This window comes from Lissotriton helveticus, chromosome 6 (assembly GCF_964261635.1).
Source record: "Lissotriton helveticus chromosome 6, aLisHel1.1, whole genome shotgun sequence".
Lineage (NCBI taxonomy): Eukaryota > Metazoa > Chordata > Amphibia > Caudata > Salamandridae > Lissotriton > Lissotriton helveticus.
In genome coordinates this window covers 1948683878-1948699081 of record NC_136067.1, presented here as the reverse complement: position 1 = coordinate 1948699081, position 15204 = coordinate 1948683878, and the positions used below count along the sequence as shown (strand labels likewise).

The 15204-nt window shown below is 43.4% G+C and overlaps 1 protein-coding gene across 1 annotated transcript in view; it reads left to right on the top strand.

The window, feature by feature from the left end:
• Positions 1-15204, top strand: part of LOC144762943 (cysteine-rich secretory protein 3-like) — a 116091-nt gene that overhangs the window by 44815 nt on the left and 56072 nt on the right. Inside the window, exon 4 of the mRNA XM_078648243.1 lies at positions 1687-1777. Within this exon, the coding sequence (XP_078504369.1) occupies positions 1687-1777 (91 nt within the window). The remainder of the gene's footprint in view (positions 1-1686; positions 1778-15204) is intronic.

The following is a 15204-nucleotide window of genomic DNA, read 5'->3' as shown; positions in this document are numbered from 1 at the left end:
GTGACTTCTTCTCTGTAACTATTACCACTATGGCTCTGCCTGGAAAAAGGGTCTAATGATGCATCTATGAATGCAAAAAAAGGTAGGGGACTGTCCAGGGTACCACACACACTCATAGCATTGGCATTTCTGCCTGATGACCCAGAGGTCTTGCCCTCCTACAGTCCCATTCTAGCATAGGATCTAAATCAATCTATAGGAGCATCCTCTTATCAGGTCACATCAGGTAACCATCTTCCAGCAGCTCATGATGGACCTTGTGTTCTACTAGGTTTATCCCAGCCCTTCGAGGCAGGGAGCATTCCCAGAATAAAGTTTCCCTTGGTGGCTAAATCAGCAGGCTGCCTGGAAACATTGTATCTCTCAGTCACACTGCACCAGACTAACTAGTCTAATTCTCAATCCACCTGCCCAATCCCATGCTTTTCTGTTCACTTAAGGTATGTCGGAAGTCGATCAATATATTTATCTGTGATTGTATGTTTTGGTGGGAAAAAGAACGATTGATTGGAATATTACCCTAGCAATTGCCAGTGGTTAGATAGTTTTCCACCATTCCTCCCTTTCCCTTTTGTATGTTTGATGTCTTTTGAAGAGGGACATTTTAAGGATTTTTGGGGGCTCTGGGCCAAACGTATTTTGGGGGGCCCCTGTTTGGACCAACTTTCAATTTATGATCCAGTTTCAGCTCTTTCATACCCTTTTTGGCCAGGTCACTGACAGTGCACAGGCTCACTCGCCCAAATTTTAAATGTGTCTACACCTAATATTCAGGAATAGTGACATGTGTTTTCAATATTATAACACAGCAGCAGCTCACTAATATTACTGCAAATAATCTTTGTGACACCCTCCCATTTCCAATATGTGAAGCCCTATTTTGATCAAAAAGATGTTTTTATGGATGCTGCCTGAAACATGAACACAACATTTCCATACAAAATGTCTGTAATAGACTCCAATACATCACCCACATTAACAAAGAAATAAAAGAAAATGTATTTAAAACAGTCTGTTTAAGAATTATTCAAGGTCATCAGGGCAAGACTCTCTACAGAACAGAGCTGGGTCTATCAGGGGCCCCCCCGAAAAGCTGGGGGACTCAGCCAGAGCCCACTTTGACCATGCCTTAAAACGTCTCTGCTTTTGAATAGAACATGAATAATTTACCATAGAAGTAAAGCTTTTGAAAACACATTCATGTGATAAGTTATGATTAGAGCATAGGCTGCACAATTGTAGCATACTCCCCAATTTTATTTCTTCTTTCATGACAATTTTAATTTGGCAACCAAAGTATATTCCCTTTTCCGTGTCTGTCTGTCCCGGATGGACCTCGGCTTTGAAATCTCATCACCCTTATTCTGTGCTGCTTTGTGTGGTGACATGAGGTCAGCCGGATAGCTAAGCTGTCTTTAGTCAGAGCTAAAAATATGCACTGCTGTTGATTAACAATTGTACCAAAATAAAGATTCCTGCCATATCTGGACTTGCCCTTTCTTTCTTCAGCTTCTTGTGATCTGTACAGAAGTTGTTACATATAACCAACTTTCAAAATCCATTAGTACCATTGTAATCTATATTTGAGATCCAAGTATTTGTTTACTAATGGTCTGTAAACTGTGGTGCATTTAGTTACAATACCCCAACTGCATAAAATACAATGTGTATTATCTTTCACTGCAGGTGTGGAGCAAAGAAGCTGCAGCGAATGCTAAAAAGGTTGCTGAGAAATGCATTTTCAATCACAGTTCTGCTGAGGAACGTATGATTGGCAGTAAGTCCCACATATTTGCTCCATACAGCATATTCTTATTTTAATTGCACTTAAAATTTTAACAGGACTCCTCACGCCATAGTAGCTTCTTCTAAGTGATTGCAAAAATAATCGCCATAAGTTGTTCTAACGGGTCCAGAGAGAAGAGAAAACGAAGGGAATCATTTGTGTTAAATATTTTCCTGTGGGATGATGTTTCTGTTTTGAGGTTTTTCCTAAATGTTGACCTTCCCAGCAGGTTTCTTAGGTTATGATTGGGGTTGATTCTTTCCTTCTCATGCTCTGTTTCTTAGTGTGTGGGGTGACTACAGCCATAGGCTTGATTGGACTTTTGTGCCTAATTAAACCTTGCTAGCATTTGGTGCTTGTTTCCCAGATTACTTTCTGCTGACGATTTAAAAACAGCAAAAAATATTTTTCATAGAGACACGCAATATAATACCAACATTAAGCAGTAGATCAATAAGAACCATAGCATCTCAGTATTTAGCAAACCAACCCTTCGGACCACTGCCTCTTTCTGGTCTTTCAAAACCGATCTTAAAACACTTCTCTTCCAAAGACACTTCCAGGAATAATTCAACATAGGTCATGACCCTCATGGCTGCACGGCATTCACATGAGCTCAATTTTGTAAATATGTATTCTATACTTGTTTCACCCTAATTATGCCACCCTCCATTTGTATAATCGTGGTTGTGTATGTAACTTGTTAATATGTAAACATCATCACAAACACCTTATGTATCTTGCTTCGCTCTATTGTAAAGCTTGTAAACCTCTCTGACACCTTTGGGTAATGGTCGCACTATATAAAATTGCATTCAATAAATAGGTTCGCATTAAATAAATCACCAGTGCCAGGTTATGGTTCTCCTCCCAAAGGTGTACCACATTCTTCACTATTTCCCTGTATAAATGGATAAAGCAGGGTTCCCCTTGCCAGAGCCACTTTGCTCCACCAGACGACTCTTCAATCCCCACCCAGTTCACCTGGTCACTCAACCCATCATCTACTTCCTCCTTGCAGTGTATCTCAAGTGTGCTACCAGGGAATCCAAGTGATTGTGTGTGTGGACTTTGCGGGGACCCCTCCCCATTTGTATCTTGAGACACCATCAGTAGCGTTGTTCATGCTTCAAGATTGTCTTGCAGCTTGTCTTCCCGCCTGCTGTCTTTAGTGTGTATCGCCTCTGCAAACATCCACTCTGTCATGTCCTTATACCACAGTGTAACCAAGGGGGTCCTGTTGCCCAACCACCCTATTGCCACTGGCCTTTTAGCCAGTAGCAGGGCCAATTGCAAAGATTTCCAATGCATTTTCCTCTCTCTAGGCTGTTTTATGACCCACAGGAGGCATTGTAACAGCCCCCGTCTATGGTAATACCGGTTACTGCGGTCAGAGGTTGGAGCACCTCTGTACAATAGGCGTGCACCCTGGAACATATCCAGGCCAGATGCAAGAAGGAGGCACATCTGCCCGCACCAAGGACAAACTGCACTCCTGCCCCTGAACATCCTGTAGATGTGAGTTACATCTGAATATCAAGCCCCGATTCACGTATCTTATCATATGAAATGAAAGGACATTTGTAAAGCGCGTGGCTACCCGGGGGCCTCCCAGCGCTAGGCATTACCAGTAATCGGGGCGGAGAGATTTAGGGGAACAGAAGGGTTTTCAGTTGTTTACAGAAAGCAAGATGGCTGGGATCTTTACGGAGGTGGAGTGGCAGTGTGTTCCAAAGTTTTCCGGCATTAAGTGAAAAACGTCTGCCACCGCTTCTGGACATCTTGATTCTAGGGGTGTCAATTAAGTGAAGTTCGTCAGAGCGAAGCTTCCACCTCACTTTGTAGGTGCGAATCATGGCTGTGATTAAGGGTGGGCCCATCTGCTGCAAGGACCTGTGGACGATGCTGAGGGTTTCAAAACTGAAAACTGATTCTTTCTTTCACTGGCAGCCAATGCAAGGAGCGGAGAGCCGGTTTTGCAGAGAGCAACCCAGGTGTTCCCGACAGTAGTCTTGCAGCACGGTTTTGGACCGTTTGCAGTTTGTTCATTACTGAGATCGGGGCCCACAGATAAAGCGCATTTCCGTAGTCCAGCCTCGAGAGTACGAAGGACTGGACCATGATTTTCTTGGCTTGGGGTGGGAGTAGTGGAAGCACCTTTCTGGCCATTCTGAGCAGGCCAAAGCAGGTTGCGATCGTCTTCCTCGCTTGCCCCTTAAATGTCAAATTCTGGTCTAGCCAGATGCCAAGACTCTTTATTTCCGTCTTTGGTGCCAGAACTGGGCCCATGCAGGCTCTCCATATGGTTGTGAGTGCCGTATTAAGCGGGTTACCCAGGATCATAATCTCTGTCTTTTCCCCATTGAGTTTCAAGTGGACGCCCCCATCCACTTTACGACTTCAGTTAAGCACGCATTCAGAGCCACAGGGTATTGTGTAGTTTGGTTCAGTGCTACGACCAGTTGGTTGTCATCAGTGTAGGTGACCATATGTATCCCGAAAGGGGCCACAATTGTAGCCAAAGGGGCCATATAAACATTAAAGGCGTGGGGCTCAATGATGAACCCTGCGGCACACCACACAGTAAAGGCCGGGATTTGGAGCTCACGCCTTCTTCAAAAACCTGGAAGGAGCGTCCTTCCCGGAAGGAGCGCAGCCAACTCAGTGCGGTAGCGGCTACTTGAATATTGCTGAGACGATGGATCAGGACAAGATGGTTCACCATATCAAATGCCACACTCAGGTCCAGAAGTATAATGGTTGCAGAACCTCCTGTATCCTGAATCTTCCTGCTTTCTTCCACCACCGCTAGCAGGGCAGTTTCCGTACTTTGCCATGGGTGGAAGCCATTCTGGGAGGGGTGGAGCAGATTAAAGGATTCCAGAAAATTTGAGAGGATGTGGTTAACATATTTTTCGGTGATTTTGGCAATCCCTGGGAGAAGGGAGATGGGACGATAATTGCCATAATCTGCAGGATCCAGGTGGGGTTTCTTTAGGAGTGTTTTAACCATTGCCCCTTTGCCGTGAGGAGGGACTGCTCCTGCGTTAAGAGAGGTAATTATGGATGCTACCTTTTTTAAGATGTTCATAGGTGCGGGGTCCCTGGGCGAGCCACTTTTTACTGGGGAGATCAATGTCAGGAGCGTTTCCTGGGGGAGAGGAGGGAAGAACTCCAACCGGCGGCCGGTGGGGGGAGGATCTCGACCAGCGTGCGTGCTTGCAGGGTCGATTTGGGGCAGCAACTTAAGAATGTTTTGAATTTTTGAGTCTCAGCCTGGTTTACGCAGTGTGAGCCTGAAGTATCGGGGCAGCTTGTGGAACTGGGCTTTTGAGGAGTTTTTGTATGATGAGGAAAGTATATCTGGGGAAGTCGGCCGCTTGCAGGATTTCTTCCTCATAGAAGGAGGCCTGGGCTTTTTTCATTTCTGCTCTGTATTTGCTGATGGCTCTTCTGTATTCAAGCTTGCTGCTAGGTGAGAAGTCTTTCCTCCAGCGTCTTTCTTGTACTTTACAGCACTATTTACGGAGCATAGTTCCAAGGAGTACCAGGAGGATCTATAGGGACCTGGTTCAGCGAGTCTTCTATCCAATTGCAGAAGTCATTGTACGCTATGGCTGGGCTGGGATCAGGCTGGGGTCTGGTCTTTTCCAGCTCTTGGATCCACTTGTTCTGAGGGAGTTTGGACCATGTCCAGTTAAGGGTCAGAGAGGGTTGGGCAGGGGAATGGAGACCTATGGCGCCATGAGAGGGGGACAAGAAAGTGGTCGGACCAGGTAATGGGGATAGGGTCATTTCCCAGGAGGTTCTCTAAATTGGAAAAAACAGAATTGTAATATTTTTTCAGACAGCTGGAGAGTTGCGAGGTCGTTTGCTAATTCAAGTGCTGAGCTAGCTCCAGGATCGTCAAAGTGTAAGTTAAAATCACTGAGGAGGGTGAAATTAGCAGCCGTACTCTCTAAGTTGATGGCTGCTACTAGTAAAGTTTCGCAGAATGCCCGGGGGGGCGGTAGATCAGGATGCCTGAGAGCGAGAGAAGAGGGGTGAATTCTATAGATAAGTGCACATTCTCGCAGTCAAGTAGTGGATTCCCAAGTAGGCGACAGGTGAGATGGTCTTTGTAGAGAATCGTGATCCCCCCGTCTTTGCCTGTTGTTCTATCCACCCTTTGTAATAAATACCCCGGGGGAAGAGTTTACACGATGTCAGGCTCAGAACTCGAGTTGAGCCAGGTTTCTATGAAAAATAAGGCCTCAGGGTCCAGATCTTGTAGCAGCATTGAGATTTCTGTGGGACCTGCAATTTAAGAGAAAGATTTTATATGAGACCATGGAAGGAAAGGAGGGAACATTTTGGAGGGAGAATGTACATTTTAATATGGTTGTTTCACCCCCCATATGGTGGAAACAGTTAGCCCTAGGTGCGCTATTTATCTGGTGTAGTTGAGCGCTTGGGTAGCAGTAGCGTACTGGGTGAAACGGTGCAGGGGTTCTGGCCGCTGGCCCCGTTCGTGCACGGACGGGCGCAGACGGGCTTAACTTAGGCGCGCACTCCTGCTGCGCGGGTCCGCTGCACGGTCAGGTCATAGGGTGAATTTAAGCTACTTCCTCCTAAGTCTGGAGCACAACTAGTCCGCTGCCCCGTGCGTCTAAAGTGCTAAAAAAAAGCAGAAGTGGTGCCCGGGACCCTCCTACCCCTAGAGCATTACACACAGCTCTTACCGGGTTGAGGATCCCCACGTGAGGGTACTAAGCAAACTGTGATACTTTAGATAAGCGCATGTGCAAATAGCAATATTAAGATCAGGATTTTTTTTAAAGTAAGTCAAGAGAGCAAACTCTGACCGCTCTGCCTCACACGAGGACACCGAGTCACATGTCAGCCTGAGCACGGTTGAGTCACCGGGTGAATTTGAGTAGTTTACTGAAGGAAGGCCTGATGTTTCATGGAATTCATAAGTAAGAAAATCGCACTGATTAAAATTCATGAGAAATTCGCATCTAAGGCCCTCATTACAAGTTGGATAAAGTAGTATAGTGTATTACCGCTATTGGTAAATATCATTACTCAGGGAAAGTATTTACAAAATGTGGAAAATACCTTCTACTCCAAGTCTCGAATTGAAAATTATGCATAACATACAGAAAATGTGTTTAACACACCGAATTCTGCATGTTTTGTCTTTTTTACAGAACTGATACATTTCAAAAGGTTTCACTTCCTAGACTCGTAACAGGGGAAAACTGATGGATCTCATAATTATGTCTCATAATTCTGTACATGGGTCAGAATGTAGCTATAAGCTCAAGAACTAGTGCAGGTCCTGAAAATGTTCTTATTAATTCCATGGATTTGTTTTATATATTTACATACTTTTTAGCCTGTGAAAATCAATTTAAATTGTGCCGTTATCCCAGTTTCATTTGTCTTGGAATATTTGCCTCATTCCTTAAAAAGGTTATTGGTAAGAAGTGAACCCCAGTGTTGTCTGGAACCTTGAGGAAGCTTATGCATAAAGAACAGTTGTGCAAAATAGTAGATATCACAATCAGTGTACAAATACATCAAATGATCAATTTATTCAACTGTATATAAAAAAAAAACATTAAAAACCATGTGAAGGCATAGTAGGTGTGTGGTGCGAAATGTCCTTGATGTTCTCATACAAGTGATAAACATGTGTGACAATACGTGATCAAGAGTGTGTATCATGTAAAAAACAACACAGCCCATTTTATTCTTATAAACAATCATATTGGGTTCATGGACCTGGTCGGCGATGTTTCAATTCTTTAGAAAGATATAAGGATCTTCATCAGGACTCTAGGAATATATGAGCCAGAGAAAAATAGAGGACTAAAGAGAGCACAGAAAATATAGTAGAGAGAAGAGAAGGCCATGATATGGGATTCCAATGTATACAATGAGCGGATACGCAATGGGCCTAATCAAACATTGATGTAGGGACCATTGGGCTCAATTCATCTACACCTATACATTAAAAATACACAAGACATCAGCCAAAATGGTAGTACAAAATGGGGTTGGGACATAGTAAATGGTACCAGAGTAATTCAAGAAAGTCTCAAAGTTACCTGTGCAAGGATTGAATAGGCTCTCAAAGTCCTCAAAAATTGCCAGTGTAGTTCGGATAGTACATGAAAGAAGAGTTTCCAGTTATAAACTTTTAAGAAAAGTAATTGATAAAGAAGCTCTTTTTTGATGGAGTACCTGGAGGTCGAGACTCAAAATATCCCTCAATGAGACGAATGAAATGGTTATTCTGAACCCACTTTCTGCTCTATAACTGATATTTTTCATCCACCACTCCTAGAACAAGTAAAGAATGTAAAAGGAGACTCCCAAAGCTTACCAAAAAAAAGAAACAATATAACATCTGTGAAATTGAAAACTGGTAACAGCAAACTCAAGAGGATGAATTTAAGTTCCAATCGATGTGCTTCTTCCAGGAAATGTTTCTCTTTCCCTAATGTTATATTTTAAGTGCCACACAAGGGGAACAGTTCGATAATTGCTGTTTGGGTGACCTCAAAAGGGGTTCTCACACTCTATTTCATTTTCATCTACACAAAAAGATAGCAGAGTCAAATATTCCCTTAGTAGACGTTATCTATTGTAGATTATTCACAAAATTCATTGTCTAATTGATAGATATAGGTTTGTTTTCTATAAAGGCATCAGCTAACACCCCAACTACAAAGGTACATTTTAACTTAGAACTGACAGAGACTGTTATCATAAACTTATGCTCCTATAATAAATTTAGGCTTGGTGATGTATCTGTCTTCTGCGACTGAGTTGATGATAATTAATCTCATATTATAGAAAGGCATTGTTCAGTCCCTTGACTGTAATAGCCTTTAGGAACAATCTAGTCACTACTTTGTTTACTCCAAATTAGGTGAAAACTGGTCTGGGGTTCCTTGTGTCATATTCAGAGGGTACCTGGTCAGGGACTTCAGCTGGACTGCTCCTATTTTAGCAGGACAAGGCTGATTTGCATTGACTGGGTCCTCTCTCAGGTAACATTGTTGGAAAAAAATGGTCTGAATAGCAGGCCACTGTAAATACTAGTGGTAGAGATTAATTCAAGCAATCCATTAATCACTTTATTTTTCTCCTTACTGGGAGATGATCCTTCTTAGATGAAAGCGAGTGCATTTGAACACAACATTTTAGTACTTGTCATAGACTGCAGGAGAATAAATGAGCACACAGTGACATTAGAATTAGATGCACACACCAGCAACTTTATAACTAGTGCTTATTATCTGCATCCAATAGAAATATTTGGCATTAAGTATGACATTATTTAATCAATCATAATAATAATAAACAGTAAAAGAAAAGAGGCAAGCATTAGAGCAGTAAATTAAAACGCAGAAAAGAGGACATTATTCTGATTATCAATAGTTTAAAATTCTTTCAATTATGGGATTTCTCCCCAGACACTAAACCCTAATCCAACTAGACCCTACTCTAGTTATCATAATCACTGTTTCATAAATCTGCTAAACCAAGGCAGGACACATATAGACACACACACACATAAATATCAGTAACAGATGGAGCAGAATAAAAATGCCCTTTAGTGGCTTTCACTCCAATTTTCCATATTTCACAAGAGAGCCAGTATACACACAGCCTTGTGGTCTTAAATTGGACCACCAGATTGTGTGTAAGTTGCAGGCATCATTCTCTCAACATTTGTTGCTTCAATAAGGAAGCATTCCATTGACCTCCAGACTTTTGCACCCTAATTCTCTAAAGACAGAGGCTCATGTAAAGCACTTATCTACTCTCTCCAGTTATGGACGGACACCGCTCAGGAACTCTAACTGGTTCAGATCCAATTACAATAGTAAAATCTGAAGATCAGAACAATCATGTGTACTGATATGAAGGCCTAAAAAGTACCAAGTGCCTTATATGACAGATGAAGACCTCAGCATGACATATTGCAGTTCAAATTACAGAAAAGGGACAGACATGTCACTTTAGTCCTGGTGTTTACACTCAACCCGTAGTCACACCTATGTTGTATAAACAGTTACAACATATCTGAGGCGGCTGGGATGTTCTCATATTGATGATGCCTCAGGTACAAGTCCTTGTTCATGCAGACTGGCTGGTAGCCACGCTTCTTGAGTAGGAGCCAAAGCAACTTAAACAGCAGCCAAGGTACCAGTTTAAAAACTCAGAAAGAAACACATGCATGCTGAATATTAATCTGACTTCTGCAAGTGTGAGGAACAATGAAGTGTGGTTATAACTTCAGAACCACTTCCTGTTCTAAGTATTTTCTTCCAATAATATTTTAACCGCCTCCTTCGTAGGTTAGTAGAACACATTTCCCACACACACATTATCACAAGATTAAAACTTAGATTGTATCCGTGCCGTGATAGGGCAAGGTTTGACATAACATGAAAAATATCATTAGTGGTGCAAATACATTTTTGCCACATAATGAACTAGAATAGGAACAGTGTTGGGTTCATGAGACAAACAGGGTTAAATTCATAGAGTGACATTAGCTCTCCAAACAGGTGAGGTTAACCACATGCTGAAGGCCCATGAAGCCATGTTTGCTTACTTAAGATAAACATTTACCAGCGAGAGAAAGGTACTATCAAAAAAGGGACCAACACATCCATGGTATAGCAAGTAATGTAAAATAGCTAAGGTGACCATAATAAATTCCATAAAAGCTAAAGATAGGGAGCAATTAAAACTTGGCAGGAGAAATTATACACATTCACAAATTAAAGCAAAGTCCAAATGAGAGACTGCATTTTGTGATGATTTGGCAGCTGCAGCCAGAGTAGGGGGCAGTAAATATTTTAAAACCTAGAAGCCCCTGGAAGTCGCCATTTAATGACCAAAGTTGACGTTGAGGTCCATCTGTAGGCTTAGGTAGAGCACTTTGAAGCCTTATATCTGGAAGACAAGGTGTTTAGTTGGACTTCAGGTATGGACCTATTTGTGCCAAATGATATGCTAAGTCCATCAGTTATTACACTCAATGAGTCTTATGACACTCTCAAAGGGATGGTCTTTGGGAAGGCCCTGTGGCCTCATTGTATACTGGGAGATCTATATGACTCTGAACTCCTTGTTTGGGGCATGTACCTCAATAAGCTTATGAACTGTATTCTGGGTGTAGGGAATCGCCAAAATCTTGGCATGAAGTTAAGAGTGTAACCATTTACAAGAAGGGCAGCTGCCAAGACCCCCATAATTACAGGCCTATTTGTTTGATTGATGGCCTACGGAAGTTTTTCTGCCATCAAATACTGTGGAAACTCACAGAGTGGACTAATTATAACAGGATATTATCAGATTTTCAAGCAGGATTTTACCTGAAAATGAGCACAATGAGATATTTCGATTGTGTGCAATACACTGGAAAACTGTGACATTGGGGAACAGCCACCTGTAATTGGTATTCATTGATCTTAATTCAGATTTTGCTATAATTCCATGCCACAAGCCATAGAATTTTCTGGCAATGTTCTTTTTTAATAAAATTAAATCAGACGTATTAAACCCAAGTTAGATGGGGTAGCAAAGGTGAGCTGCCCATCTGCATTAGAATAGAGAAGAGAGTTTGGCAGGGCTGGGTCCTAACCCAAACTCTCTTCTCTTTCTATATAAACATTTGTTGTGAAATGTTTGATTTTCCCAGGTAATGCTGCCCAAAAATAGGAGCTTTAAGAGTACCATTGCTGTCATTTGCAGACGTCAGACAACTTTTAAAACTCCTTTTTGGCTGCAGGCTCTTATTGATTGTTTCTTAATATTTTGTACAAAACTGTGGTTGGAGATAATAGTATAAAGAACAAAGACATCTCTTTTAACCACTTTAAATCAATGAAGGTTCATGTAAAAGTGCATACTAAAATACTCCAGTAATTCTCAAATTTCGATAACCTAGAGTTCAATTGACAAGCAACATTTCTGGGGTCAGGCAGACTAATAAGAGCGTATTAAGACCACAGCAGGAATTCATGGCCATTTAAAAATTATGTAGGAAAACAAAAACAAGAATTCTTTCACCAGCCTTAGAAATATATAATGTTAGGGCTAAGTGAATAACCTTATATGGACCTGTGTTATGGATACACGTTAAGGCGGTGAGGCAGGCAGTAGTCGAAAATATATCAATGGGATCTTTAATAAATATTCCATAAAAAGCTCCATATTTACCTGAATGATTTGACTTAGGTGTGTACTCGATCACCAACACAGTTAAGACTTCCTTTGTATTGGCGTGGACTTTGAGGAAATATTGTGCTCAAACCTCCCATGAGAATTCTATGGCTAGTGTACGTCAAAGACATGCTTCACAGTTTAGAGCTGGCGGCTCTTTGGGAGACTCCTGCTGACAACCATTGGGTGTCTAAGTCTGTAATCAAAGAAAAACTGTGGGGTATATGCTCAAGAATGTGCGATAACCATCGCCAAACCAAGTTAACACAATTTCACATATCGCAGTCTATCGCGAGAAAATAACTCTGTGTCAACGTCACATTCTCAACACAGTGGTAACATGCGATAGTTTCCCGATAACACGTCAAATGTACGCGATAACATTGCCGGGACGGAAATAAAAATCCAAACCTGAAAGTTGCATTGACCCAACTGCGATAAAAAAAAAGTCAGCGATAAGCAGCGCCAGGCCTGCAAGTCCCACAATTAAGGCTGCAAAAATCAGTATTAAAGCAGAAACAAAAAACACAAACAGAACACAGACAACTGTGAAGCACCATGGAGGTATAAGGAGCAAGTACGGAAGACAAGCAGAACCCCCAAAGCCTCACGGAGGACCAGCCTGGGAACCCGCGGTCAGTAAAGGGCAAGGAGAAGAAGAAGAGGAAGATGCTGTTTAGTCCGCAGGAAAACAGGATCCCGATAACGGAGGTGACACTCCCACCATCTAATTGCTAGTGATAAAATTGTCGGGACTAAATGTTGCACTTACACTTGTCAGAGTGATGTGCTGATGCAGAGGAGTGACATGCACACAGGGAATGTGTCTTGGAATGAATTTATTTGCACATGCTGTATCTGTGGTCATTTTGTCCTGTCCCATGATTGCGAAGGACAGTCACCATTTGATGTGCTCATGTGAAGAAATTGATAATGCTAATGTCCCTTCAGGCTATTCCTGCTGCTGCTGCACTGGGGTGTGGTCCACCTGCCTCATCCTCATCATCGTCCAGTGCATCTGGCACATGGGTCCATGGGGCATTTGCATGTACACATATGTTGTGCAACACACAACATGCAATGATCATCTTGCACACTATTTGTGGGCTGTACATGAGTCTTCCACCTGTGATGTCCAAGCACCTGAAACGTGACTTCAACACGCCAAATCAGTGCTCCACAATGCCCCTGGTGCGTTTGTGGGCCGCATTGTACTGCCTCTGGGCCTGGGTGTTCGGGGCTCGTAGGGGTGTCATCATCCACGGGCAGAGTGCATATCCTTGATCACCTGTGACAAGGGAGAGAGATGTGTCAATCAGTGGTTCTGCATTCTGTGTTAGCAGGCTTATTAGTATATTGGTGTGGGATGTGCGCGAGTTTGGGATTCATGTTTGACATTTCTTGCATCTGGCTAATGAGCGGCATCCATGTGCCTCACAGCTGCCCCTCAACCCCCCGAGCCTTTTTACTTGTGTGCGCTGCACGGTTGCATCACATGCACTCCTAAGACACACCATTGTCATGACTGTCTGCGCGTGTCCACAAGCCTGACAACGACTGATATTGGCCGTTGAAGGTGGTCAGCCATGTGTGTGTAAGCCTATGGTTGGGACATAGCAATACAAAAGGGGATGATGGACGGAGCGTTTGAGCAAATCAAACACTCACCCCCAGTCAACTGATCTGGGTTTAATCCATCACCATTCTTTAGCCCACTCAGCCACCCCATTTCAGACATGGCTATATGCAAATCAGTCTGACCCTGTGCCTCATGGGAACAGTCCAGCCCGAACTGCCAAGTCATGTCTTCCATGAACCGGAAACAAGCATCCTGGGACCGGTTTCGGATTCATAATCCTCATCAGCCAGGCTTTCTTGAAACCAGTGGCCAAGTGAGCAAGGGACTCACGTCTGAGCATACCCTGCCACACATAGGGCGAACAAAGCGATATAAAAGGGGATGATGGACAGAGGGTTTGAGCAAATCAAACACTCACCCCCAGTCAACTGATCTGGGTTTAATCCATCACCATTCTTTAGCCCACTCAGCCACCCCATTTCAGACATGGCTATATGCAAATCAGTCTGACCCTGTGCCTCATGGGAACAGTCCAGCCCGAACTGCCAAGCCATGTCTTCCATGGACCGGAAACAAGCATCCTGGGACCGGTTTCGGATTCATAATCCTCATCAGCCAGGCTTTCTTGAAACCAGTGGCCAAGTGAGCAAGGGACTCACGTCTGAGCATACCCTGCCACACTTAGGGCGAACAAAGCAATACAAAAGGGGATGATGGACAGCACTGGCGACAAGCTATCCAGGCTGATGAAGGCTGATAGCCAGAAACCGGTCCTTGGATGCTTGATTCCGGTCTGGGAAAGACATGGCTTGGTAGTTTGGACTGGACTGTTCCCATGAGGCACAGGGTCAGAGCTGATTTGCATATAGCCAGTGTCTAACCCAGGGTGGTGTGGAGTGCAAAAAAACGATGGATTCAGGCCCAGATCCTTGTACTGGGATGAATGTATGACATTGTTCTACATTCTGTCCATCAACTGTGTTTTTTGCAATTTTCACCCCGAGTGGGCTGGGTATGCTCAGACGTGAGTCCCAGGCTCTCCACACCACTGGAGTCAAGCTATCCAGGCTGATGAAGGCTGATAGCCAGAAACCGGTCCTTGGATGCTTGATTCCGGTCTGGGAAAGACATGGCTTGGTAGTTCGGACTGGAATGTTCCCATGAGGCACAGGGTCAGAGCTGATTTGCTTATAGCCAGTGTCTAACCCAGAGTGGTGTGGAGTGCAAAAAAACTATGGATTTAGGCCCAGATCCTTGTACTGGGATGAATGTATGATATTGTTCTACATTCTGTCCATCAACTGTGTTTTTTGCAATTTTCACCCCGAGTGGGCTGGGTATGCTCAGACGTGAGTCCCAGGCTCCCCACACCACTGGAGTCAAGCTATCCAATCTGATGAAGGCTGATAGCCAGAAACCGGTCCTTGGATGCTTGATTCCGGTCTGGGAAAGACATGGCTTGGTAGTCCGGACTGGACTGTTCCCATGAGGCACAGGGTCAGAGCTGATTTGCATATAGCCAGTGTCTAACCCAGGGTGGTGTGGAGTGCAAAAAAACGATGGATTTAGGCCCAGATCCTTGTACTGGGATGAATGTATGACATTG